General features: G+C 30.2%; 3 protein-coding genes across 3 annotated transcripts; 1 reads left to right on the forward strand and 2 right to left on the reverse strand.

The window, feature by feature from the left end:
• Window positions 1–1,731: 1,731 nt before the first annotated feature.
• On the reverse strand, window positions 1,732–5,722 carry LOC107164173 (glucose dehydrogenase [FAD, quinone]-like). Its single transcript, XM_015511896.2, has 5 exons — window positions 5,588–5,722; window positions 5,351–5,492; window positions 5,143–5,271; window positions 4,444–4,664; window positions 1,732–3,316 (listed from the first exon to the last, which is right to left on the reverse strand). Exons 1-5 carry the CDS (start codon window positions 5,717–5,719, stop codon window positions 2,177–2,179), a joined length of 1,764 nt encoding a protein of 587 aa, XP_015367382.2. The 5' UTR covers window positions 5,720–5,722; the 3' UTR covers window positions 1,732–2,176.
• On the reverse strand, window positions 5,653–11,594 carry LOC107164165 (uncharacterized). Its single transcript, XM_015511883.2, has 2 exons — window positions 10,555–11,594; window positions 5,653–5,778 (listed from the first exon to the last, which is right to left on the reverse strand). Exon 1 carries the CDS (start codon window positions 11,326–11,328, stop codon window positions 10,555–10,557), a length of 774 nt encoding a protein of 257 aa, XP_015367369.1. The 5' UTR covers window positions 11,329–11,594; the 3' UTR covers window positions 5,653–5,778.
• A 3,051-nt stretch (window positions 11,595–14,645) lies between these two features.
• Window positions 14,646–19,136, forward strand: Mau2 (Mau2 sister chromatid cohesion factor). Its single transcript, XM_015511877.2, has 10 exons — window positions 14,646–14,965; window positions 15,047–15,226; window positions 15,320–15,442; window positions 15,521–15,649; window positions 15,720–15,828; window positions 16,938–17,102; window positions 17,174–17,424; window positions 17,918–18,123; window positions 18,308–18,510; window positions 18,595–19,136. Exons 1-10 carry the CDS (start codon window positions 14,747–14,749, stop codon window positions 18,918–18,920), a joined length of 1,911 nt encoding a protein of 636 aa, XP_015367363.1. The 5' UTR covers window positions 14,646–14,746; the 3' UTR covers window positions 18,921–19,136.
• The last annotated feature ends 2,713 nt before the right edge of the window (window positions 19,137–21,849 follow it).

Genomic DNA, 21,849 nt, shown 5'->3' on the forward strand with positions numbered 1-21,849 from the left:
AAACCCTTCAAACCAAAATTTCCCTTTTAAACCGAATAATTTACTAGAGAATACTGCTAAAATAGAAAAAAAATTTTAAGTATAGGTATAGGTACAACCATTGTTCTGATAAATAAAATGTTCTCAAAATATTTATATTTATTAACATTTTTATTAGTTATTGTTTTTTTTTGTGTTATGTAAGAAAAATATTAAACGTTTACAACTTAACAGAGCAAAAAATATTAAAAGAGCGTTAAATTTTACCTATAAATTAAAAAAATTATAGTAATTAATTACTACTTAAGGTTTACTAATTACATTTATACTACATATAAGATCGGTAAATATACGTGTTATAAAATTTTAAGAACTAAACAAAAATTGTTAACCCGTATCATCATGATGTCATATTAATATGGTAATGAATGTAAAGGGAATTAACTTTGAAAAAATAATGTTTGTTTCATTAGGTAATTTATAAATAATACAATTGTATTAGGTATTAAAATGGTATTACACCCCGAAATTGTGCCCGGGCATGCCATTTTATAGGACATTACAACATTAGGTATGTCAATAAAAAAAAAAAAAATAGCAAAAATCATTATTTTAACAATTATAAACACAAATAGCAATAACATAACGAGAAATATGGATTATTAAAAAAACTAATATATCACTTACATCACATAACATCATGTATTAAATTTAGTTTGAAATATTGTTAATTATTATACAATAATGTGTAGTATACTCTTACTTTTGTTTCAGATTCCGAGTTAGTTAATACTTTCAATAAACAGAAACGTTCAAGTCTATTCAATTCACTGTTTAGAGTTAATTTTTATAAACTATTATACCTATATGAATAGTCAAATAAACATACGTAAAATAACTATAAAATAATAAAAAAATGAATATTTAAAAAACTATATTATACTGATATACTTTAAACTATATGACGGGATGATTCCAATTATCACTCCACATATTTTATACTTCAAAAATAATTTGTCTGTTAAACTAAATAGTCACATCGGTTGATGGCTTCAATCAAAATGTAAATTATGTACACGATAAGGTAATTTTTTAAATTTTTTTATTGATTTTACTCCGATAGTAAAATGCATATTATCTACAATTTAGTAATTATTATAAAATACAAACCTAATAAATAAATAAATAAATAATAAATATTTATAAATACCTACATACTAAATAGTAGTAAATACCCCCATTTATTTTATTTTATTTATAATTATATTTAATAAAACATCTTTATTTATTACTAATTATGTACTTACATAATATATGTTTATTTTTAAATCTTGGGACTTTCGCCAAATTGACTCAAGCGCTTCGAACCCATAGTTAGTTTATAGTAGTGAGTAATTTACCGTATTTTTCAGGAATTATGTTGTTAATAAATTTTTCTATGCGAGTTCACTTGTGTTGTTGGTGAATGTCGAAAATACTGCCATCATGCCGTCATTTTGATAATACCTGTGTATATATAACACTTCGGGTGCCAATACCGAAAAGTGTCGAGTGTGTAAATTTATCATTGGCCAATTACATCGGGTGATCCATTTAACGCGACAAAGCGTGAATAAAAATTTATCTAAATCGAATTTTGAACGCTAGTAGCCACTATATGATTTATAAATTATAAGTATTTAAAGTTATTCATATATCGGCGAAGTGGAGTACCTATAGTACACAGGGGTACCCAAACAAATGTCAGCCCACTTCAACTATAATTTTTATTCAAAAAAGTAGTGCAAAAGAAACATGTCTATGTTAAATGGATCACTCTGTATATACAATGTGTATATAGTATATAATTTATGCACAGGATGTAAACAATACTACAGCGCAGTGCATATCACATTATGTATAAAAAATATATAAAACAATAATACTATGTATAGGTACAACGGATCAAGGGGATATTATATGATAAACCACATAACATGAGAAGTGATGAAGTAGTGAAAGACGTTCAGTATATAAATGTCAAATGAGTAATGGTTATCGCGCAAAACATTTCAGGACCTAGTTGAATTTCATATGCTTCTTTTACACATAAAAAAATTATTTCTATAAAATAAGAATAAAAATATAACATAATATATATAGGTAATCATCAGACCTGCGTGCATGTATCATGTCATGACGTATTGTCGCCCATAAACTAAAACGTCCGTTTGTCCCAGTCCTCTTTGATCATGTCGGACGCTTTTTCCGCGATCATGATCGTCGGGGCGTTGGTGTGAGCCGCCGGCACTTCAGGCATGATCGACGCGTCCACCACTCTCAGGCCGCTGACGCCGTGCACGCGCAATCTCGGGTCGACGACGGCCGTCCGATCGGTGGCCGGACCCATTTTGCACGTGCCGGACAGGTGATAGATCGTGAACGACATCTGCCGGGCGGAACACTTCCAGTACGCGTCAGTGTCGAATACGTGTTGCGCGCACCCCGGAAGCGTCGTTTCCAAGACCGTGGCGTCGAGTGACCTCATCGGTCCCGTGCGCAGCATCCGCTGGACAATCCGGACTCCGGCTACGAGCACGTCCAGGTCGGTCTCGTCGGCGAAATAGTTTGGGTCGATCAGCGGGTGGTGGAACGGGTCGTCGTCTCTCAGCCACACGCGTCCACGGCTCTTGGGACGCATCACCATCGGGAACACCGTGAACCCGTCCATGCCCTCGGTGTCCCGATACACTGCGTCGTACAGATCGGCCTTCATGCCGCACAGCTTGGGCACCAGCTCGTGGGACGAGTACATTCCAGACACCAGAAGCAGCTCGAGATTCGGATGTCCGTCCGCCAAACTTGGACTGTCCACGTCCACGAAGGATAGCGCTTCAGGTCCACCCGGCACTGTGTAGAGGCCATTGTGGTTTTGCAGCAAGTCGTTTAGAACGTTTGGGTCGTCGATTATCTTGTGCATCCTTATCGATACGGTGTCGTTCACCGTCACCACCAAACCGCCGAGTGACACGTGGTCCATGAGGTTCTCGCCGACCGGCAAGTCCATCACCAACGGAATCCGGAGGTCCGCCAAGTGTTTCTTGGGCCCGATTCCGGACAGCATGAGCAGCTGTGGTGTGTTTATGGCACCGCCGGAAACGATCACTTCCTTTCTGGCGTATACTTTGGTTTTTTTCCCTTTTGAAACAAATTCCACTCCGATTGCCTTTTTCTTTTGTCTGTCTATCAGTATCCGCGTTACCATGCTGAGCTTCTTCACGTGCAGGTTAAGTCTTTTTTTCGCAGGAAACAGGAACGCCGTATTTGTGCTCCAGCGGCGACCGTTTTTCATGGTTGTCTGAAGTTCAAGAAAAAATATTGATATTTACATTAAATTTGTAATGAAAAACAATAAAATTGTGTTAATTATATACATTTGTATATTATTGAATTTAGGTGCTACTGCAGATCAATGAAGGATTATAATATTATATTATTGATTTTTTTTTGATTTTAATTTGGAAACCAATTAATAAATGCATGTGCATCTATATGTAGTTATATATAACTGTATGACTGTATAGTTTGGTGTAAGTTAATATTAGATTGTTACTGGCTATATAGTGGCTAAGATGCCGAGATTTGTTTTGCCTGATATTTTAATTAGTTGGGCACATAAAGTTTCAGCTATTTTTTTAATTTTTTTTTCCGGTGAGTTGTAATTGGGATTTATCTCTGCAGAAGATACACAATTATTTTTTTACATAAACTTAGTAAAGTACATAAAAATTTTAAATTATATATATAGATATATTATTATATTTATTATATTGTGTACTTAAATATAATAAAACTATAAAAGATATGGTGCGTCAATAAAAAATAAAAGTGACGCATCGTTAATCGTTTTTCCTGTAATTATTTTTATATTGTTTCTTGATATAATCTAAAACTATAAGTTATTCTATAATATTGAATTTAAATTTAGTATATTGTGCAATTTAATGAAACATTTAAAAATATACGAACTTACGGGTATATTAATAAGCAAAATTAGTTGTATTTCGAGTTTTGTACACCTTATACTCTTTAATAACCATTTATTGAAACTAACAATTTAGTATAATTATTCAGAGTTTACTTCATTTTTTAAGTTATAATATTTTTTATTAGTATAAACACTGTATAGTTTAGTAATTTTGTGCGTATCTATATTATGCAGTGCGTGTTTCAATTTTTGATAATTATACACTCAGTATAAGTTACAAATAAATCCAATTTGTTCCTAGTATTTTTTTTTTTATAAATATTATAGTAGTTAATTTTAATAAACTTGAATAGACTTTAAATTAAAATTAAGTTTTCTTAAAGAAAAATACAAGGAAAATAATAATACACACACATATTCATTTGAGACAAAGTAGGTTTAATAGCTATTATAATTTGTTAGTTGTTACTATGATTATAGACTTTATTTCTAATTACCTGCAAATAATTTATCCCGACTTGTTTTTCCCCGTTAACGTCTACAACAGGAAGTCCTATTTGCAATCCAGCTTCCACAAAAGCCTTCGCTATTGGCGTCCTGTGCGGGACGTCGGACACTGACAATAATCCATTTCTTCCGTGATAACCCGGATCGGCGTGAGACAAGTTGGCGTTTTCAGATTTTATGAAATACTTAAGAACGCTGTTATAGTCCCAACCTTAAAACGTATTATTTTTTGAGGTTTTAAACTCGATTTCGATTAATTTACTGTAATACTATATACAATTTTTAAGTGCATAATTTCTCATTTGTTATTACATTTTCCTGATTTCGTCCTACATATCTATGACGATTAATCCTATTCGTTTGACTCATCTCATTGAAAATTATTAAAATTATTGAAAATATTTTCTTTTTTTTAAAATCATTATAGTAGATATAACTGTTATTTTTGTTTATGATTGATAAAACACATTTGAAATATATAAATAAATGCATTATAATGAATATTTATTTATACATTAAAATATTCATTAAAATCATGCATAATGCTTTGTATATATTTTTATTTTTGAGCTTTTCGTATTATTGGCTAATTCAATTAATGAACACAAATATTCCGGTCCCAAAAATAGAGTTCAATGAACGACTAGTCGACAACTACTGTACAAATAAAATAAAATTTGTAAATTTACCTGTGTTACCCATATCTGCCCATTTGTCGTAATCTTTACTGTTACCACGTGTATATATCATATAATTCAGTATGCTGCTGCCACCCATGACTTTGCCCCTAGGAAATTTGCACTGATTGCCTTCAAAACCTATAAATTGTAGGTATAAACATTAAACATTTATTGCAAATATAAAAATTTGCTCTATTAATTGACTTCAAAATATTACCTAAGCACGAGTTTTTCATCGGCACTGTTTTGTATTTCCAATTGGTCGAGGAAAATTGCAAAAACGGAGCAGTCAAAGGTATGTCCATGAAATGTGAGGCTTGTTGTCCGGCTTCAATCAACAGAACTTTCCACTTATCGACCTGATTGCAACAAACATAAGAATAGAGAGCATAGCAGAAGTTAAATTGATTAGGAAATTAAAACTCTAAAAGTCAAAATTACACATCGAACTCACTTCGGACAATCGGCTCGCCACTACCGATCCTGCACTTCCGGCACCGACGACGATGAAATCATATTCTGAGAGAACCTTAACCCGGTCAATAGTTTCGTGTGATTCCCATTCTAAAGTTTCAGCCAAGTACATCAGCCCTGATTCGAACAATGGTGGAAATCCAGCAGTGTTTGTTGTTTTAGACCCATAAACTATAAATAAATACAATACAATTCGTAGGTAAATCGATTGTGAAATCATTTTTAAAATGCCGCACTTCCTAATTTTAACTTTCTTAAAAAATGTTTCGCAGCACTATTAGTTGCTACTTAATATTGTATTCATAAAAAATGTACACATTTTAAAACAAGAACACAACTTTCAGTATCATATCAGGAAAGACTTCTTTAACATAGTTTGACGGCTTATGAATTAATACTGAGACTCAGTCAACATATTAATCTCACTACAGTTGTGTTTAATAATATGATTACTTTGGCTAATTATTCTATATTCGGAATTTACGAATGAAGGTCGTCAGATAAAAACTTGTTTCTTTGTAGTTTGCACACATATTTTTTCGATTTTGCTTTTAAGTTTCTCTGAGCCATAGATATTGAACTTGACACCTATGATTTCAAAATATAAAAATTAATAATAATTAGGAAATGTTTTTAAGTGAGAACGTAGGGTAATGTAACGTAATGTAATTCTTTACACCACCTGCAATATTTAGTATTTTTATCTCTTGCGGGAGATGTCACCGTATACTGAGTAAGAATTTATAGTTTTGTTTTTCGTCATATTATATTAACATATTAAACGGTTTTAATTAGTTAAATATATCATGAAATAACAATTGAAGTTTCTTTTTTTTTGTTATTAGTAAAATGCCTAATTATAAATTGTAATTATTTTATGTGATAAAATTGTTGACTGAACCTGCTTAAAAGTACTCGGCACGTGATGTTTTCGTTTTACTTTGTTACGGTTGGGTTATTTTGCGTAATAATAAATTTACTATTAATATGACTATATATATAGAATAAATATTTTTGAATACCTAGTGTACATGTCTACCCATTAACCCAGCCATCCTCCCATATCAAATTTTGGGCCAATGCACTAAATGTTTGAGCAGCTCCGAAACAAAACTTTCCATTAAATACAACCCTTTACAATAGGTGTCACGAGTGTCCCATGTATGATTTTTACTTATTAAATTATAAATTATATAAATATATTTATATTTATAGCACAAAATAAGATCTTAAAATAGCCTGGTCCCTGTACTCCATAGCCAACAGCCCGCCACCCCATGGAGCCCTGCATTTACCTACAATCTAAATAAGAAAGAATATTATATAACTTCGTATTAATATACTATTAATTATTATTCTACGTAAATATATTAAATTCTAAATAAAGTATTGACTGTATAATAATTATTATTTTAGTCATTAATAATATTCAATAATAAATGTATTTGTTTATTAACATAATACAATAGGTAGCGGGCTTAATGATATGCAAAAGTTATGGGGCAATCGTAAATTGCGCTCAACGAAAGGAAATAGTTGTAAATTGCGCCCGGTATTTTTCAGGTATAAATTTTTGTGTAGTAAATTGTGCCCGGTATTTTTCAGGTACAAATTTCTGTATTTGCGCCCAATAGAAGTATTATTTTTATGATAGTCATTTAGCATTATCCCAGAGGACACCACGAGGAGGCGACTATCACTGTCCTCCAAAAATGTTTTTTTTGGCTTACTTGAAATGAAAAAAAAATAAAAAAAAATTTCAAAAAAAAATAGGAATTAATAAAAATAGAAAAATTAATTGATTTTTTTTAATATTATGGTATTAATTATAGTTGTTCAAATATTTTTTGTTAGGTTAAAAATGTTAATAATAAAAAATACAGTTATAAGTTATCTGCATATAGTAATGACTCATTACTAATGAGACATCATCTTCACATATTCAGCCCTAACCTAACCTAACGTTCGACTTATCCACCAATAAATGAACAACAATATTTTTAAAATACACATAATAGGTAACGATGAATTCAAGATGGTAGATATCATGGGCGCAATTTACTATACCCGTTTTAGACCCCGAAAAATCCCGGGCGCAATTTACTATAAAGTATTTTTACTACCTACTTAATGTGGGCCCAATTTACAAGCGCCCAAGTTATGAGAACTTGTGTTTAGATGTGTTTGCAACACTAAACCTATATGTATAGTTGTGGAGGAGATTGTAGAGCATAGCATGTTCTGCAGAAATATTCCTACTTGTTTATGGGCTCAAAGCTAATTACGTTTATAATTAGCAATAAAATAACGCGTTACCTACTTCATATTATATGTAACCAATATACGGTGGGGATATATTATTATAATTAGTAATTACTATTTACTTGCATGATTAACAATAACAATATAATTAAGTACTAAATTTTTGTTTTTGTATAATATTAATCAATACTTGCATTGATTTAAGGGTAATACTACATACAATATTCTTCCTCAAGTTTATTAGAAATTGAATAAAATCCACTAATTAATAATAAAACCAGTTTTTTCATAATGCACAGCAAAATTACGATAAATTGAATCTCAAGGAAAATAGTCGTACTGTAAAAGGTTTTAGATATCGCAAAATTAAAAATACTTATCAATGATTTTTTCTGTAAAAGTATTATATTAGTGTAATAGCAGTAGTTTCGAGGGAATTTCAATTTTGTTCGAAATGACGAAAATTCGAGATATTGAAATTCAACATTTTAAGAATTCACTGTGTATATATTTTTACTATAGTATTATTCTACATTTATCATTGTTCTAAATTTAATAAATAAAAAGTTAATCAACACCATTATTTCAGTAAATCATAATGTAATAACAGGCAGACAATACTTCACCCGGCAATACCTACACTTATACTAATTTTAGTAGTACACATACCTATATTAATTTTTATTTTTTCCATTCTTCAACTAGAATTTTTCAATTTTTTCATCAATATTGTGATCACATGACAAATACGCTAAAATTATAAAATATAAGCCGAAAGCGCTCTAAATAGATATTTTTTCTTCAACTTATTTTGGTAGAACTATAATAAAATAAAACCACAATATTATTATATATTAAAATATAGTATTGTAGCCTTGAATTAGTATAATTAAATGATAATGAAAATAATACAAATGTATTACTTTTACCTACCTAATTACAATACTTACCCATTAACAAAAACAATACAACATCATGTTCGTTGTTTAACTGTACAATTGTAAATTTGCTTAAATATAAGATAAAAATATGTTTGGAGAAACATGGTCGTGTGAAGTCGCATGTTTACGTAGGTAACAGTTTATCACCGTAGGTACTCTTGCGCAATCATGCAAACAGGAAGTCTCGAACCTAAGCCAGAACGAGTCTGGTGAGTTCTAAGTTATTGTAATATAATTGAATTGTATTTGCTGATGACATCCGAAATAGACTTTTTGGAGCCATAAATTCATAATTTTTAACTAACTCGTTCAAGGAGCCTCGCTACAGCTATTATCTAAGGGGCAACATTAAAGCAATTTCTAATCTCGTACTAGACATCCGGGATCGATGTGTTTGTAGTTTGTTTTAAATGATTATTAGTATAATAATTTATTACTAAAAGGATCGGATTTTTATGCGAATTCATATTCTTCTACTTTTCACATAAAATTATTTTGATTCAAAATGTTGATGTTTTGTGATGGGTAGTTTCTACAGTTTTTTTTGCATATTAATGACTACAACTCACATATTTCTACGTAACCGCATAAAAGTTGCACTTTTTATAAATAGTTGATAATTTTTTTTTCGGTCTGTTTAAAAAAAACAAAAATGAATTTAAAAATATAAAATCACATTTTGTGACTTGTTGGTACTCGTTCTAAAATTGACATTAATTTTGCATACATGTAATTAAAAGTTGATATAGTTATAGTACACATTTGTAAAGTTATAAAGTTTATTAGGTGCCTACCTATATATTTTAAAATCTGTTATAGATACTGATATAGACGTACAGTATACTACAGTAGAATATAAAATAAGAACAGAAAAGTACATAAAACATTTGACCCCCAAAAGCTCAAACTGGAAACCACCTTAAATGTTAAGACTCAAAACATTTACTCCTACTAAGTATAAAAAGTGTTTTTAGACACAATTAACAATTTAAAAAGTACACATAATGATTGTAAAATTAATACATTCATGATTCCGTTCAGTGTCTAATACATTTTACTTATAACATTGATATTTGAAAAAAAATATATTGTAATTAGCCTCAACAATATGCCCATATAATTTTCCAACGATTCTACTGGCATCGAAGATAAACTTTCGGTACACTTATGGAAATAAAATTGTTTGATCTTAAATTATAATTATCAACAATATGCTCAAAACAACCTAAATAATTATTGACGTTGTCATTTTCATAAGTTCATACGCATACACGATACACAATAACATTAAGACTAGTTTACACTTAGTTGTACTAATTAGGTAAGTATATATAAATATTATACACATATATGTATATACCTTCACCTATAAAATATTTAAGAACTAAATTAATGTTAGAGCAACACAATAAGTTACTAGCGAAATATGATGATAAATGAATAGATACGCGCGTATGTATGATAAAAAAAAATATCATCTAAGTGAGCCCATTTTTGCATTTTCTATAACAAGTGTGACAGTGACAACTGACAATGATTAATTGTAAAAATGTAAAAAAGTAATTTAATGGAACTTATATGCATCGGAATGCAAGAACTGCAGCTTTAAAGCACTAGCGTATTTTTTCACAATAACTTGACAATTATAATAATAACAATATTGTTAAATATATCAAGAAACAATAGGCATGACAATAGCGATTGTAACGTATAAATATGAAAATAATAATATTATATAGTATACCTAATTAAATAAACTATAATCAGCGTTGTTTGTCCACCAAAAGCTCGGACATTCGATGTTCAACGCGTATTCAAGACACCGCCGACTAATAAATAAACGATCAGTATAATCTCTGTCCCAGGGACATCCGTTTTGATGGGCGTACATGAGACACTTCAGTTTGTCCAACATGGCGGCCAAAAAGCATGTATGTTCGTCCCATGGACATCCATTTTCGTGTGCATACTTCAAACAGTCCAGGTGTCCACCCGCAGCAGCATCGGCACACGTAAGTTCGTGCCACGGACATCCGTTTTCCCGCGCATACCTGAGACAGTGCAAGTGGCCAGCGCCCGCCGCCTTGTTGCACGTGCGTTCGTCCCACATGCACATGTTCTCGTGCATGTACATCAGGCACTCCAGGTGCCCGCCGAGGGCCGCGACCGAGGGCGTGGATACGTCCCAAGGGCAGCCGATCTCGTGGGCCAACCTCAGACAATCGATATGCCCGTGACGCGCGGCCGTCTCGCATATGCCGCCGAACTTGTAGCCATCAACGCCGCGCCGTACCTTGCGGAACATGGACCGCCTGTCGCCGTCCGGGTCGAACCCGCCGCATTCCGTGTTCAGCTTCAAGATTTCGAACAGTGAATCGCAACAGCGCTGCATGTCGACGCGCGGAAGCGTCGAGTAGTCCGTGCGGTACGCGTGCCGCTGGATCTGGTTGCACGCTCGGTACGCCGACTTGAACAGGCTGGGCACGGCGTACGTCCTTCTGGCGTCGGTCGTCGGCATCGTGGAGCACTATTGCCACGCGCGTATATTACGAAGAATATTGTTGTTAACGATTAATATCAATCAACATTCACATGTGGGCTAGATGGGTGAGCTTGCGCTTACCTACCGCATCAATATTGTATTATACGTAATATTATAAAGCCCGACAATTTCAAACAACGATCAATGTCCACTCATTGACAACACGTCTACAGTCATGTACAGTATATAATGCACTATATAATATACGTGCCACGAGAGGATCTAATATATATAATATATATAGGTATACATCTAACCTAGGACAGAGAACGTAACCCGAAACTCGATCGCGAATATAAAGTATTATCGCGACAAAAACAATCAAATAGATAAACAAAGAATGTACGAGTAGATTATACGCCAACTTACAAAACATATTATTATGTATTATATTTAAACATGATACGTACATGACAAAATCAATATATTGTTAAGTAGTAATACATATTATTGCAATCATGCCTGTGAAAGTACCGATTATCGACCCGGAAGTAGCCCAAACCCAACATATAAAATAAATGTATAATAGATAAATAATAATTAGTAAGTAATTATGGAAAGCCAGCATACTTATATAAACCGGTAAAACCTATAGAATTTACCAAGGTCAAATCTTGGTAAATCTTAGGATTGGTACACAACATTTTACGGATAAGCTCGTAGCAAATATTATAGATCAGATTTTTGAAAACAATATTAGGATATAGGTACAACCATTGTCGTTATAACATAGGCCGAGAAAAAAAACATTTTTATCGTACACCTAATAATTAAGACTCGAAAGTTATAAGAACTAAAAAAGGTAAAATATGAAATCAACTTTTTGTAGAAAATCTAAAATTTTTTATTTTTTTATTATTATATTTATTATTTAAAAAGATGATTGTGATAAGTGATAATAACTCACCATTGTTTGCTCGGATTATAACTTTTTCTCCAAAAAATTAAGTGCATTTAGAACAATATGCAACTTCTACAACTTCTGAGCCAAACTATAATAATTATAGAAAAAGGTCTGATGACAGTCTTTTACATTTTGCAGTAGAAAAATCATAAAAATATTTCGTATTTAAAACTCTAAAAGAATATGATTAGTTTTTTAATTAAGTAAAATACTTCCTTAAACTACAAATTTATACTTACACAAAAATCAGTGCAATACTAACTTAACTGTATCATCTTGAAACATCGTTTATATAATATATTGAGGATAAACTTATTGCTCCGATAGGTGCAATCACAGGAAAATTAAATAGAACACCAAAAACTACCAAATAAAATTATAAAAATTTCAATCAAAAATATTTAAACAGTTAACAATACATATATTCATTACCTCACTGGCAAAAAGGTAAACGGAAATAAGTCGGTTGTACTGGTTGTAGTAAAATGTATGAACATACGCCATATTACTTGGCTTGATATTAAAAGCATTGCACTACTCTGCAGTCCCTAAACTTGTGTGTAGTACGAAAAATGCAGTGTGTAGTACAAAATTTAAAAGTGTGTTATAATAATAACCTTTATAATAATGTTCTATACAATTTTAATACAACAATACCTATTAATTCAGGATATCAAAAAGTTCTTCGGCCACAAAGAATAAAAACAAAAACTATAATTTATATACTTAATATAGGTAATTTAAATTTATTTTTATTTATTTACTGATATTATGTATTATTATTTTCATGCATTTTGTACACTTAAAATGGTTTATATACAAAAAAAAATGTTTTTTCAACAAAAATTCTATTTCACAAATATTTTTTTTAAAGAACCTTTAAATTTGTTTATTTGAATTTTAAGGTACTACTTTATTTAAATAAAATTATTTATTGTAAATACATATTATCATTAATTGATAGGTACTATGTATAATTTAGATTTGACTGATTTGGGACTATGTGTCTATGTGTGTAGTACGAAAATTTGGATATTTTAGGGACTGCTACTCTGTCTATGTGATGGTCGGTGAATTTCTTCGTTTTAATACTTAAGTGGAAAAACATACTATTTATAAGTTCATTTTAATTCATATTATCTTCTTCTTATAATTCTAAATATTTAAATTAAGAAATTTATAGAACAACCTACAAAACTGCTCTTAAGTAATACATTATAGATACCTAATAATCAGAATTTATTATCGAAATTGAAATTTCTAAATAACTTTGTCGTGGTTCAATAATGAAGATACTCTGTTGTAGTGTTGTTTGGAGTTTTAGACAATAAAATTGAGTGCCATCTCTAAACATCGTTTTGAACTTTTCTACAAGTGTCAGCAAAATGGCTGCAGCGGATAGATAGCGATGCTGTCGACAATTTTTGTTTTTGAAATTTTGGAATGGAAATATTTTTTTGTTAGGTTTTAAAAGTTTTTAATATTTTACCATTTACCCACTATCCCACTGCCACTAACACATTATTGCTGATTGTTACATGTTTACCGCTTTAAATGCATGTTTGTATACCTATATTCTTTAAAGAAATATCTTTAATTTTTTAAGGAACATTGCAATTTTCGTATTTTAACTGCCTGAACGACATCATATATATCTTAACAACTTTTGTTGTGTAATTCTACTCTACTATATATTTCCAATGATATGTCTACTTTTCCGTTCTATGACAAAGTTATTTGTACGGCAAAAATGTGTTAGAGTGATATTATCATGTTATCTTTCACTCTTCCAGTCACTACAGGCGCAGAATCACCTCATCGACTAAATAATATGTAAAATATATTGTTAACCATCGTCGATCAGCTGTTTAAAAAGTATACAACCGTATTCAAAACCAATCATTACCTACAACCTTTACAAATAAATCTATTAAATATGTTTTTTTAAGATAGATCGATCTTTTACGATCATTGATAGTACAATTTACCCCAATCAATAAAACGGTTACCAGCGCTGTCCTACTTGCGCACTTCTTTTTCGTTAGTTTTTTAATTTCTACTTCATTTTCGTGGTATTAATTTTACCGATCATCAGTAATATTACGATAGTTCATTAGCAAAATAGCAACTATAAGTGAATAGTAAATTAGTGAATATAATATAGTCGGTAATCGGTAGGTACACGGCTGGCAGTCTATACTTTTCGATTTTTGATCCTTATCATTTCTCTCGTCTTTATCATTTTTTCCGCATGATAAGCCGGTTATAGTATGTTACCATTTAATTGGTATCTGGTAAGTAAGTAACTGCGGTCAAGTTCCAAAGAGTGTTGTTCTTGCTAGTGTTTTAAGTGTGTGTGTTTGTTGACAATTTTTCGTGATTATAACAATTGTTGATAAATCTAATATGTAACTGTTAAAAAAGGAAATATCTCTGCTGTTGTCTTATACTTTCCCCAAACGTATCCGAGGGATACTTCGCCGCCGTCCGATGGCGTCATCGCAAGACGCTTGGTACCTGTCACTGCTGGGGCTGGCAGAAAACTTCCGGACGTCGAATCGCATCAAGATGTGTATCCAGTGCCTACAAGCCGTTTTCAGTTTCAAACCTCCACCGAGGGTCGAGGCCCGGACCCATTTGCAGCTGGGCAACATACTTTTACAGTACACGAAAAATACAGACCTGGCTCGGACTCATCTCGAACAAGCGGTAATTCCACTGCCGATCGGCCATCGACCCCCCACCCCTTAGACCTACGACATACTTTACTCGATTTTTACCTGTCCGTAGTGGTTGCTGTCCCAGTCAATCAACGCATTCGACGACGTCAAATTCGAGGCAGCTAGTGTCGTGGCTGAACTGTACCAACAACAGAATCAATCGAATCTGGCTAAACCCATTTTGAGGAAAGCTGTCGAACTGTCGCAACACAATATCTACTGGCACTGTAGACTTATATTTCAATTAGCCGTGAGTAAACACTTTGACAGCATTCACCACGAATGCGTTCAACTGAAATATATTTTCTGTTAATTTTTGTTTTTTGTTCTAATTTTTGTTTAGCAAATACATGCTGTAGAAAAAGATTATGAATTGGCCAGCAGCTTACTTGGTGTTGGCGTTGATTACGCTCACATATCATCAGCAGCTTATACCCGAGTACTTTTTCTGCTTAGTAGGTGTATGGTATGTATTATTTATTTTTTTGCAACACTTGAAAACTGATTTTTTTTTAATCACTTTGTTTTCTTGTTGTATACTCAGCTACTGCTTATCGACAAAAAAATCACAGAAGTTTCTCCGTTGTTAACCCAAGCTGGGTATTTAGTTGATAATTGGCAAGCCAGCCAGTATCAGAAAGAATATCTAAAAGTTTTCTTTTTAGTTTTACAAGTAATGATTTCAATTAAATTAACTCTATTTTGTAAGAATTTTTACCTAATTTATTATTATTATTTTAAAGGTATGTCATTATTTAATGGCTGGACAAGTAAAGAGTGTCAAACCGTGTTTAAAACAATTACAACAAAGTATTCTGACAATTATGCAGCCTACTTGGCCCTCCGATGAAGGTTATTATTGACTATTTTAATTATTCTTTATATTTATGCTTTAATTAATCATTAATTGCTTTTAGCCTTATTGTACTTTACTAAAACGCAACTAAATATTCAATAATTTAAATATGCTATAAAAAAATGAAGTCCTATGGTCAACTTATTTGAAAGATACGTTTACGTTAAAAGAATAAAACTTAAATTGTTTTTTATTATTCTTTGTAATAGTTATAAAGTTGGTTTTTTAACACTATTATTAATTTCAAAACCACTGTTTGTTTTTTCTGTTAAAATTACTTTTAACAAATTCAAAATAGAAATGTTAAGAGGATGCCACATGGGCATTTATTTTTTCCATCTTACAAACTTTCAACATAGCAAATTTTACTTTCTCAATAATACATTTTACTCTGTAGTTTCCAAAGTTAGAATTAATTTACCTCTTATAACATTTAAAGTCAAGAATATTATCTTGGACATCTTGGAGGATTTCATTGATATTATTCTTAAGTAATTTATAACAATTTTTTATTCATTTTATACATAACTTAATTAAATATAATAAAACCATTAAAATCCTCCGAGATGCCCTTGATAATATTCTTGCCTTTAAATTTTAGAAGAAATAATTTCACTCTAATTTTAGAAATTATAAAGTAAAATTTATTATTATGGATGTAAATTTTGCCATGCCATACATTTGTAAAACAAAAAATGTCCATGGGCATCCTCTTAAGCCTTTTTAGTTATCACCTTAATAGCAATTTAATACTTAAATAAACTTACATAATACAAAGAGCTCATATTAATTTGTCCATATATATGTTTATAAAATATGTACACCTAAATATCTTTTAAATATGTTCCTCTAGTTTATAATAGCTTCAGATAAATAATATAATAAGCAGCTATTTGAATACCTCCTATAATTAATTACTATTTATATTTATTTATGTAATACAAAAGGTGTTCAGCTAAGACAAAGACATTTCTTTTTTAGTTAATTTTTTTTTCAAGCGGTTTTCTGTTTTAACTGTACTAAATTGTATTGTTTAAATGTATACATTACTATCATTGTTACCAGTTATTTGTTGCAATTAAAATATATAATAATATTGTTGTAGTTGTTTGTGGATCTAACATGGGCGATATGTTCATATGGATGCCCAAAGAACAATTATATGTTGTTGTCTATTTAGTAACTGTAATGCATAGTATGCAAGCAGGTTACATGGATAAAGCACAAAAGTATACTGATAAAGCTTTGGCACAAATTGAAAAACTAAAAGGTAATCTATAATTTAGCAATAAATAAATGAAATAATTAATTTATATTTGTATTTTTATACATTCTTTATAGCCGGTGACAATAAGACACCAATATTATCAGTCTTTCAGTTAATGTTACTCGAAAATATGGTTATGTGTCGACTAGTAACAGGAAATAAATCACAAGCATTACGTGAGATGTCTCAAGTATGCAGTATTTGTCAAAGACATCCACGACTTTTAAACTCTCACCGTCCTCAACTTCATATGCTCATCGGCTTATATGCTATGAGTATGAATTGTATGGATGCTGCTGAAATGCAATTTACTACTTCTTTAAGGGTAGGTGTACTAAAGAGTAATACATAAAATATCTTTCTAAGACTATGTAATTTACATAACTATTGCCTTGCATTTTTATACTTATTTACATTTTACATAAATTAATTTATTAAATTAATATATTAATAAGTTTGTTGAGTTAAAAAGAAAAAATTTACAATTCGTTTGAATTATTTTTATTTTTGTTATTATTTGTCTGTTATATTGTTATATAAATAAAATATTCTTTTACTTATAATATTCTAATGTCATAAACAATTTATTTTATCAAATATTTAAATATTTATTTTATGTAGTTTAATTCCAAAAAGTTGGTAAAAAATAAGCCAAGAGTAATTATTTGGCTTCATATACTTGTTCTCGAGGATCTATAAGTTTTACAAGGTCAATAAATTTTGTATTAAATTATAAACCAAATATATTATAAGGATTGATTTTAATATGTTGAATGTGTGTAATTTATTGACAATATATTATCAATCTTTTTTTACAGTTGTCGCAAGAGCGTGAGTTGTGGACATTTGCCAACCTCAATCTAGCAATTGTTTACTTAAGAGGTAAAAGAGATGTAGAACTTAATGCTCTTTTAGATCGTATAAATCCAGAAACTCTAACATCGCATTCGCACAGTCTCAGAGCTGCTGCATACTATGTTCAAGGTTTGCAATCATTTTTCCAAGCCCGTTATAATGAAGCAAAGTGAGTAAACTGTTTAAATATTATACTAAAAAAAAGTTAAGGTCACTTAATTTTTAATTTTAATTTAGTAATCAAATATTTATTGTTCATTAATTTTTAAATGATAAGTTACATTTATTTTTGGGTATCTTAAGTACACTTGAATTATGCATTAAAAGTTTAATTGTTTAATATTGTTATATAGGAGATATTTAAGAGAAACATTAAAAATGGCAAATGCAGAAGATTTAAACCGCCTGACAAGTTGTTCCTTAGTGTTGCTTGGTCATATATTTTTATCGTTAGGCAATAGTAGAGAAAGTATGAATATGGTCACACCTGCTATGCAATTAGCTAGTAAAATTCCTGATGTCCATGTACAGCTATGGGCTTCAGCTATTCTTAAAGGTATTTACTAGTTTAATAATGTTTTTAGCTTTTTTTTCATCATGATATTTTGAGTTATTTCTAATTTTTTACAAATTTATGTAGATTTATATAGAATGTGCAATGATCCTGTTAGAGAAAATGAAGCACTGCAGATGCACTCCAACTTTTCACAAACATTACTAAAAGACCATTTTCAATCATCTGAAATGCCTGAACACGCTCTTATATCATGGACAGATGGGCAATTTCCAATTCAACTGAAACCATTTGTATCACCACCTCAACAACATCATCTCCATTTACAGCAACAACAACTACATATGCAACAACAAATGCACCTACAACAACAAAGCTTACACATGCAACAACAACACATGCAATTGCAGTCTAAACAACAAAACCCTGCTGCTCTTGGACTTCCTTCTTAGCATCTGTCATATACCAATGCGATCAAAGCACATACATTGTGCCATCGACCTGTCTTCAAAAGTGTCATTGTAAAGGTATGTTAGTAAAATTTGTAATTATGCACACAAATATTTTATATTTTGTAAATGACCTAAATGTAAAAAGCTTATATAACGTCCCTTTTTTACATTAAAGTTTTTTTCTCAGTATACATAAAGTATAAACAATTAGTTTATACATTTATCAATGTATTCTTTTTTTTTTCTTTTTTTTTATAGATCTATTAAATTAAAATGTTATACAGTTAGTGCTCTGTACAGTATTCATTTTAAGTACATCAAATAGAATACAATTTATTCCTTTCAGAATATTAATTCTTAAAGTTAATCGAGTAACAGTATTTTATTTGAAACCCATAATACCTATATTAAAAATAAAACAATGAACGCATATTGATCCTATCATTAAATTTAATTATTATTTCTGTTTTGTGTAATTAGTGTTTTTTTTTTAAATGTATTTTAAGATTTTTTAAATAATTATTTGTATTTATGTATATTTTTTTTTTCGTTAAAAGTGAATTTTGTCAAAAAAAAATTTTTAAATGAGACCAAAATATTGATATAAGTATATTGTACCTATTATATAAGTAATAACTCAATTTTTGAGAAAGGACTTGGATAATCTTTCTTCTTGAAATAAAAACAAGTTGAAAATTCTCTTATTGATCACTGATCAAGGATAGCGTTTAAATTATTAAGATGTCTGCTTACTATTACCATATATATATAATTTATAAATTTTAATACCTGTTATTATTATTTTCATATTTATTATTCATTTAATTTTTTTTTTATTTAATGAACATGTATGTACATATATTGATTATATTTAATATTTATTTATAAAGTCAATAAAGCTTTAGGTTTATATAATTTGGAATCGAATGTTTGTATTTAAAAAAAAAATAAATTTTTTTATTTTTTCACTTGAAATACTGATGAAACCTGTTGAGTATCCCTATGTATGTGAGAAGAGAGGTTTAAGATTTGAAATTTTATGTATAGAGAAACTTCTTCTTATTGTGTACATGGTAAGAGCCTGAACGTGGCGTCCCCTGCATCGCAATATTGAGTCTACACCAAAAAATATATCGCAAACTAATCTTACCAATGGAATGCCTAGGTGTTCAAACTCAAAACAGCCGTTTCAGGGCCACCCCTACCTGCATTTAAAATGATTACACAAAACATAAGGTTTTTCAGTAATCAGAGGTGATCTTCTTGCAAACCTTTGTGAAAAAGAGAAATGCGACGTGTTATGTGTTCAAAAAATGCACCGGGATGAGATTAACCCTCGTTTAAAAATACCGGGAATAAATCTAATCATCGAATTACAGCAAACAAATCGTAGTACTAACTATTGAGGTAGGCAACGTAGAGAAACTAAAATAGAGCGGTATAACAGACAGTTTATACTGTTGTATTGTACATCTTGTATTCTTGTGTTTCTCAATAATTGTGCACTTGAGCATACCAACCAATGGTTATGTACTGAGTTACCTACTAGAAAAATCAATTAAAGTATATATTTTAGTTATTGTTTGTACATTCAAAATTAATTTTAATAATATGTATGTATTGCACTACGGTTAATGTTAGGTATATATTAATAACTTAATTATCATAATACCTTTACGAAGGCGTATGTATTTTGCTTCTATTATAGCCTATTATATGTAGTATTGTAGTATACTAGTATAGGTGGGGTAGGCGGAAAAAAACCCAAACTAAAAAATACACCCTGGAAAAAAACCCACGGAAATAAAGCCCAAGAAAATAAAAGTGCAATCATTGTAAATTGTAATATTTTATAAAATGTGGTTGATTGGATTTACAATCATATAATATTTTTATTTCTGTGATAAAATAATACAATTTTAACAAAACATAAGATATTAATAATAAATAAAATAAATAAAATATTAAAAATACAAAATATTCATGTTTCTGGACTTGTGGTAACATAATAATATAGATTGTATTGTTAAGAGGACGCTACACCCGCGACCCGCATGTGTTGTCTCCGTCTTACAAGTGCGTAACAATGCAAAAACTGTTTCGCGCGGGAAAGAACTGTGAAAGATACAGTTATAACTAATAAACGAAATTTTCACCACATAAAAAGGAGAATTTTTTCTGTGAAATATCAACAAATTTTTTTTATAAGATTTTACAGTTCAAATTTTGACTAAATACATAAAAATTACGGCAATGTTCAAATTATCTTAGATAGAAATTCATAAAAGTTTTTCTTTTTAATTCTAAGATTTGAGAATTTAATACAAGGCTCTTAATATAATTTTACAATTGCAGTTGAAAAATAAAAGAAATATATTGTCACAAATTTTTTTTATAAGATTTTACAGTTCAAATTTTGACCAAATACATAAAAATTACTGTTATGTTCAAATTATGTTAGATCGAAATTCATAAAAGTTTTTCTTTTTAATTCTAAGATTTGAGAATTTAATACAAGGCTCATAATATACTTTTGCAATATCAGTTGAAAAATAAAAGAAATATATAGCTACATTTTTTTTTTACATGCATTCAAATTTTAATTTTGACAACATACGTAAAAATCACGAAAATTCGTAAATTATTTTATTCTATAAATTCATAAAAAAATTTCCTTTTATACCTAAGATTTGAAAATTTAATACAAGGCTCCTTACAAGTTTTTCAATCTTTATCACAAAAAAAATGTCCATCGGAAATTCAAATTAAATTTTTATTAGCATTTGAATTTCAAATATTGACAAAAATTCGTCAAAACCATGAATATTTGCAAATTATTTTGTAGTTCAAAATTCATAATATTGTTTGTATTTATATCTAAGGTTATACAATTTAACACCAAGTTTTCCATAAGTTTTGCTTCAAATAG

Source organism: Diuraphis noxia, unplaced genomic scaffold (assembly GCF_037042655.1).
Source record: "Diuraphis noxia isolate RWA-SAM2 unplaced genomic scaffold, SU_Dnox_SAM2 contig0003, whole genome shotgun sequence".
In the NCBI taxonomy this organism is placed as follows: Eukaryota; Metazoa; Arthropoda; class Insecta; order Hemiptera; family Aphididae; genus Diuraphis; species Diuraphis noxia.

Coding starts and splice junctions, on each gene's coding strand:
- LOC107164173 (XM_015511896.2), bottom strand. CDS start 5,719: ATGTACTTGGCTGAAACTTTAGAATGGGAATCACACGAAACTATTGAC. Junction 5,272..5,350: donor GATGAAAAACTCGTGCTTAG/GTAATATTTTGA, acceptor TACAATTTATAG/GTTTTGAAGGCAATCAGTGC. Junction 4,665..5,142: donor GGCAGATATGGGTAACACAG/GTAAATTTACAA, acceptor ATACGTTTTAAG/GTTGGGACTATAACAGCGTT.
- LOC107164165 (XM_015511883.2), bottom strand. CDS start 11,328: ATGCCGACGACCGACGCCAGAAGGACGTACGCCGTGCCCAGCCTGTTC.
- Mau2 (XM_015511877.2), top strand. CDS start 14,747: ATGGCGTCATCGCAAGACGCTTGGTACCTGTCACTGCTGGGGCTGGCA. Junction 15,443..15,520: donor TTCTGCTTAGTAGGTGTATG/GTATGTATTATT, acceptor TTGTATACTCAG/CTACTGCTTATCGACAAAAA. Junction 15,650..15,719: donor TTTTCTTTTTAGTTTTACAA/GTAATGATTTCA, acceptor ATTATTTTAAAG/GTATGTCATTATTTAATGGC.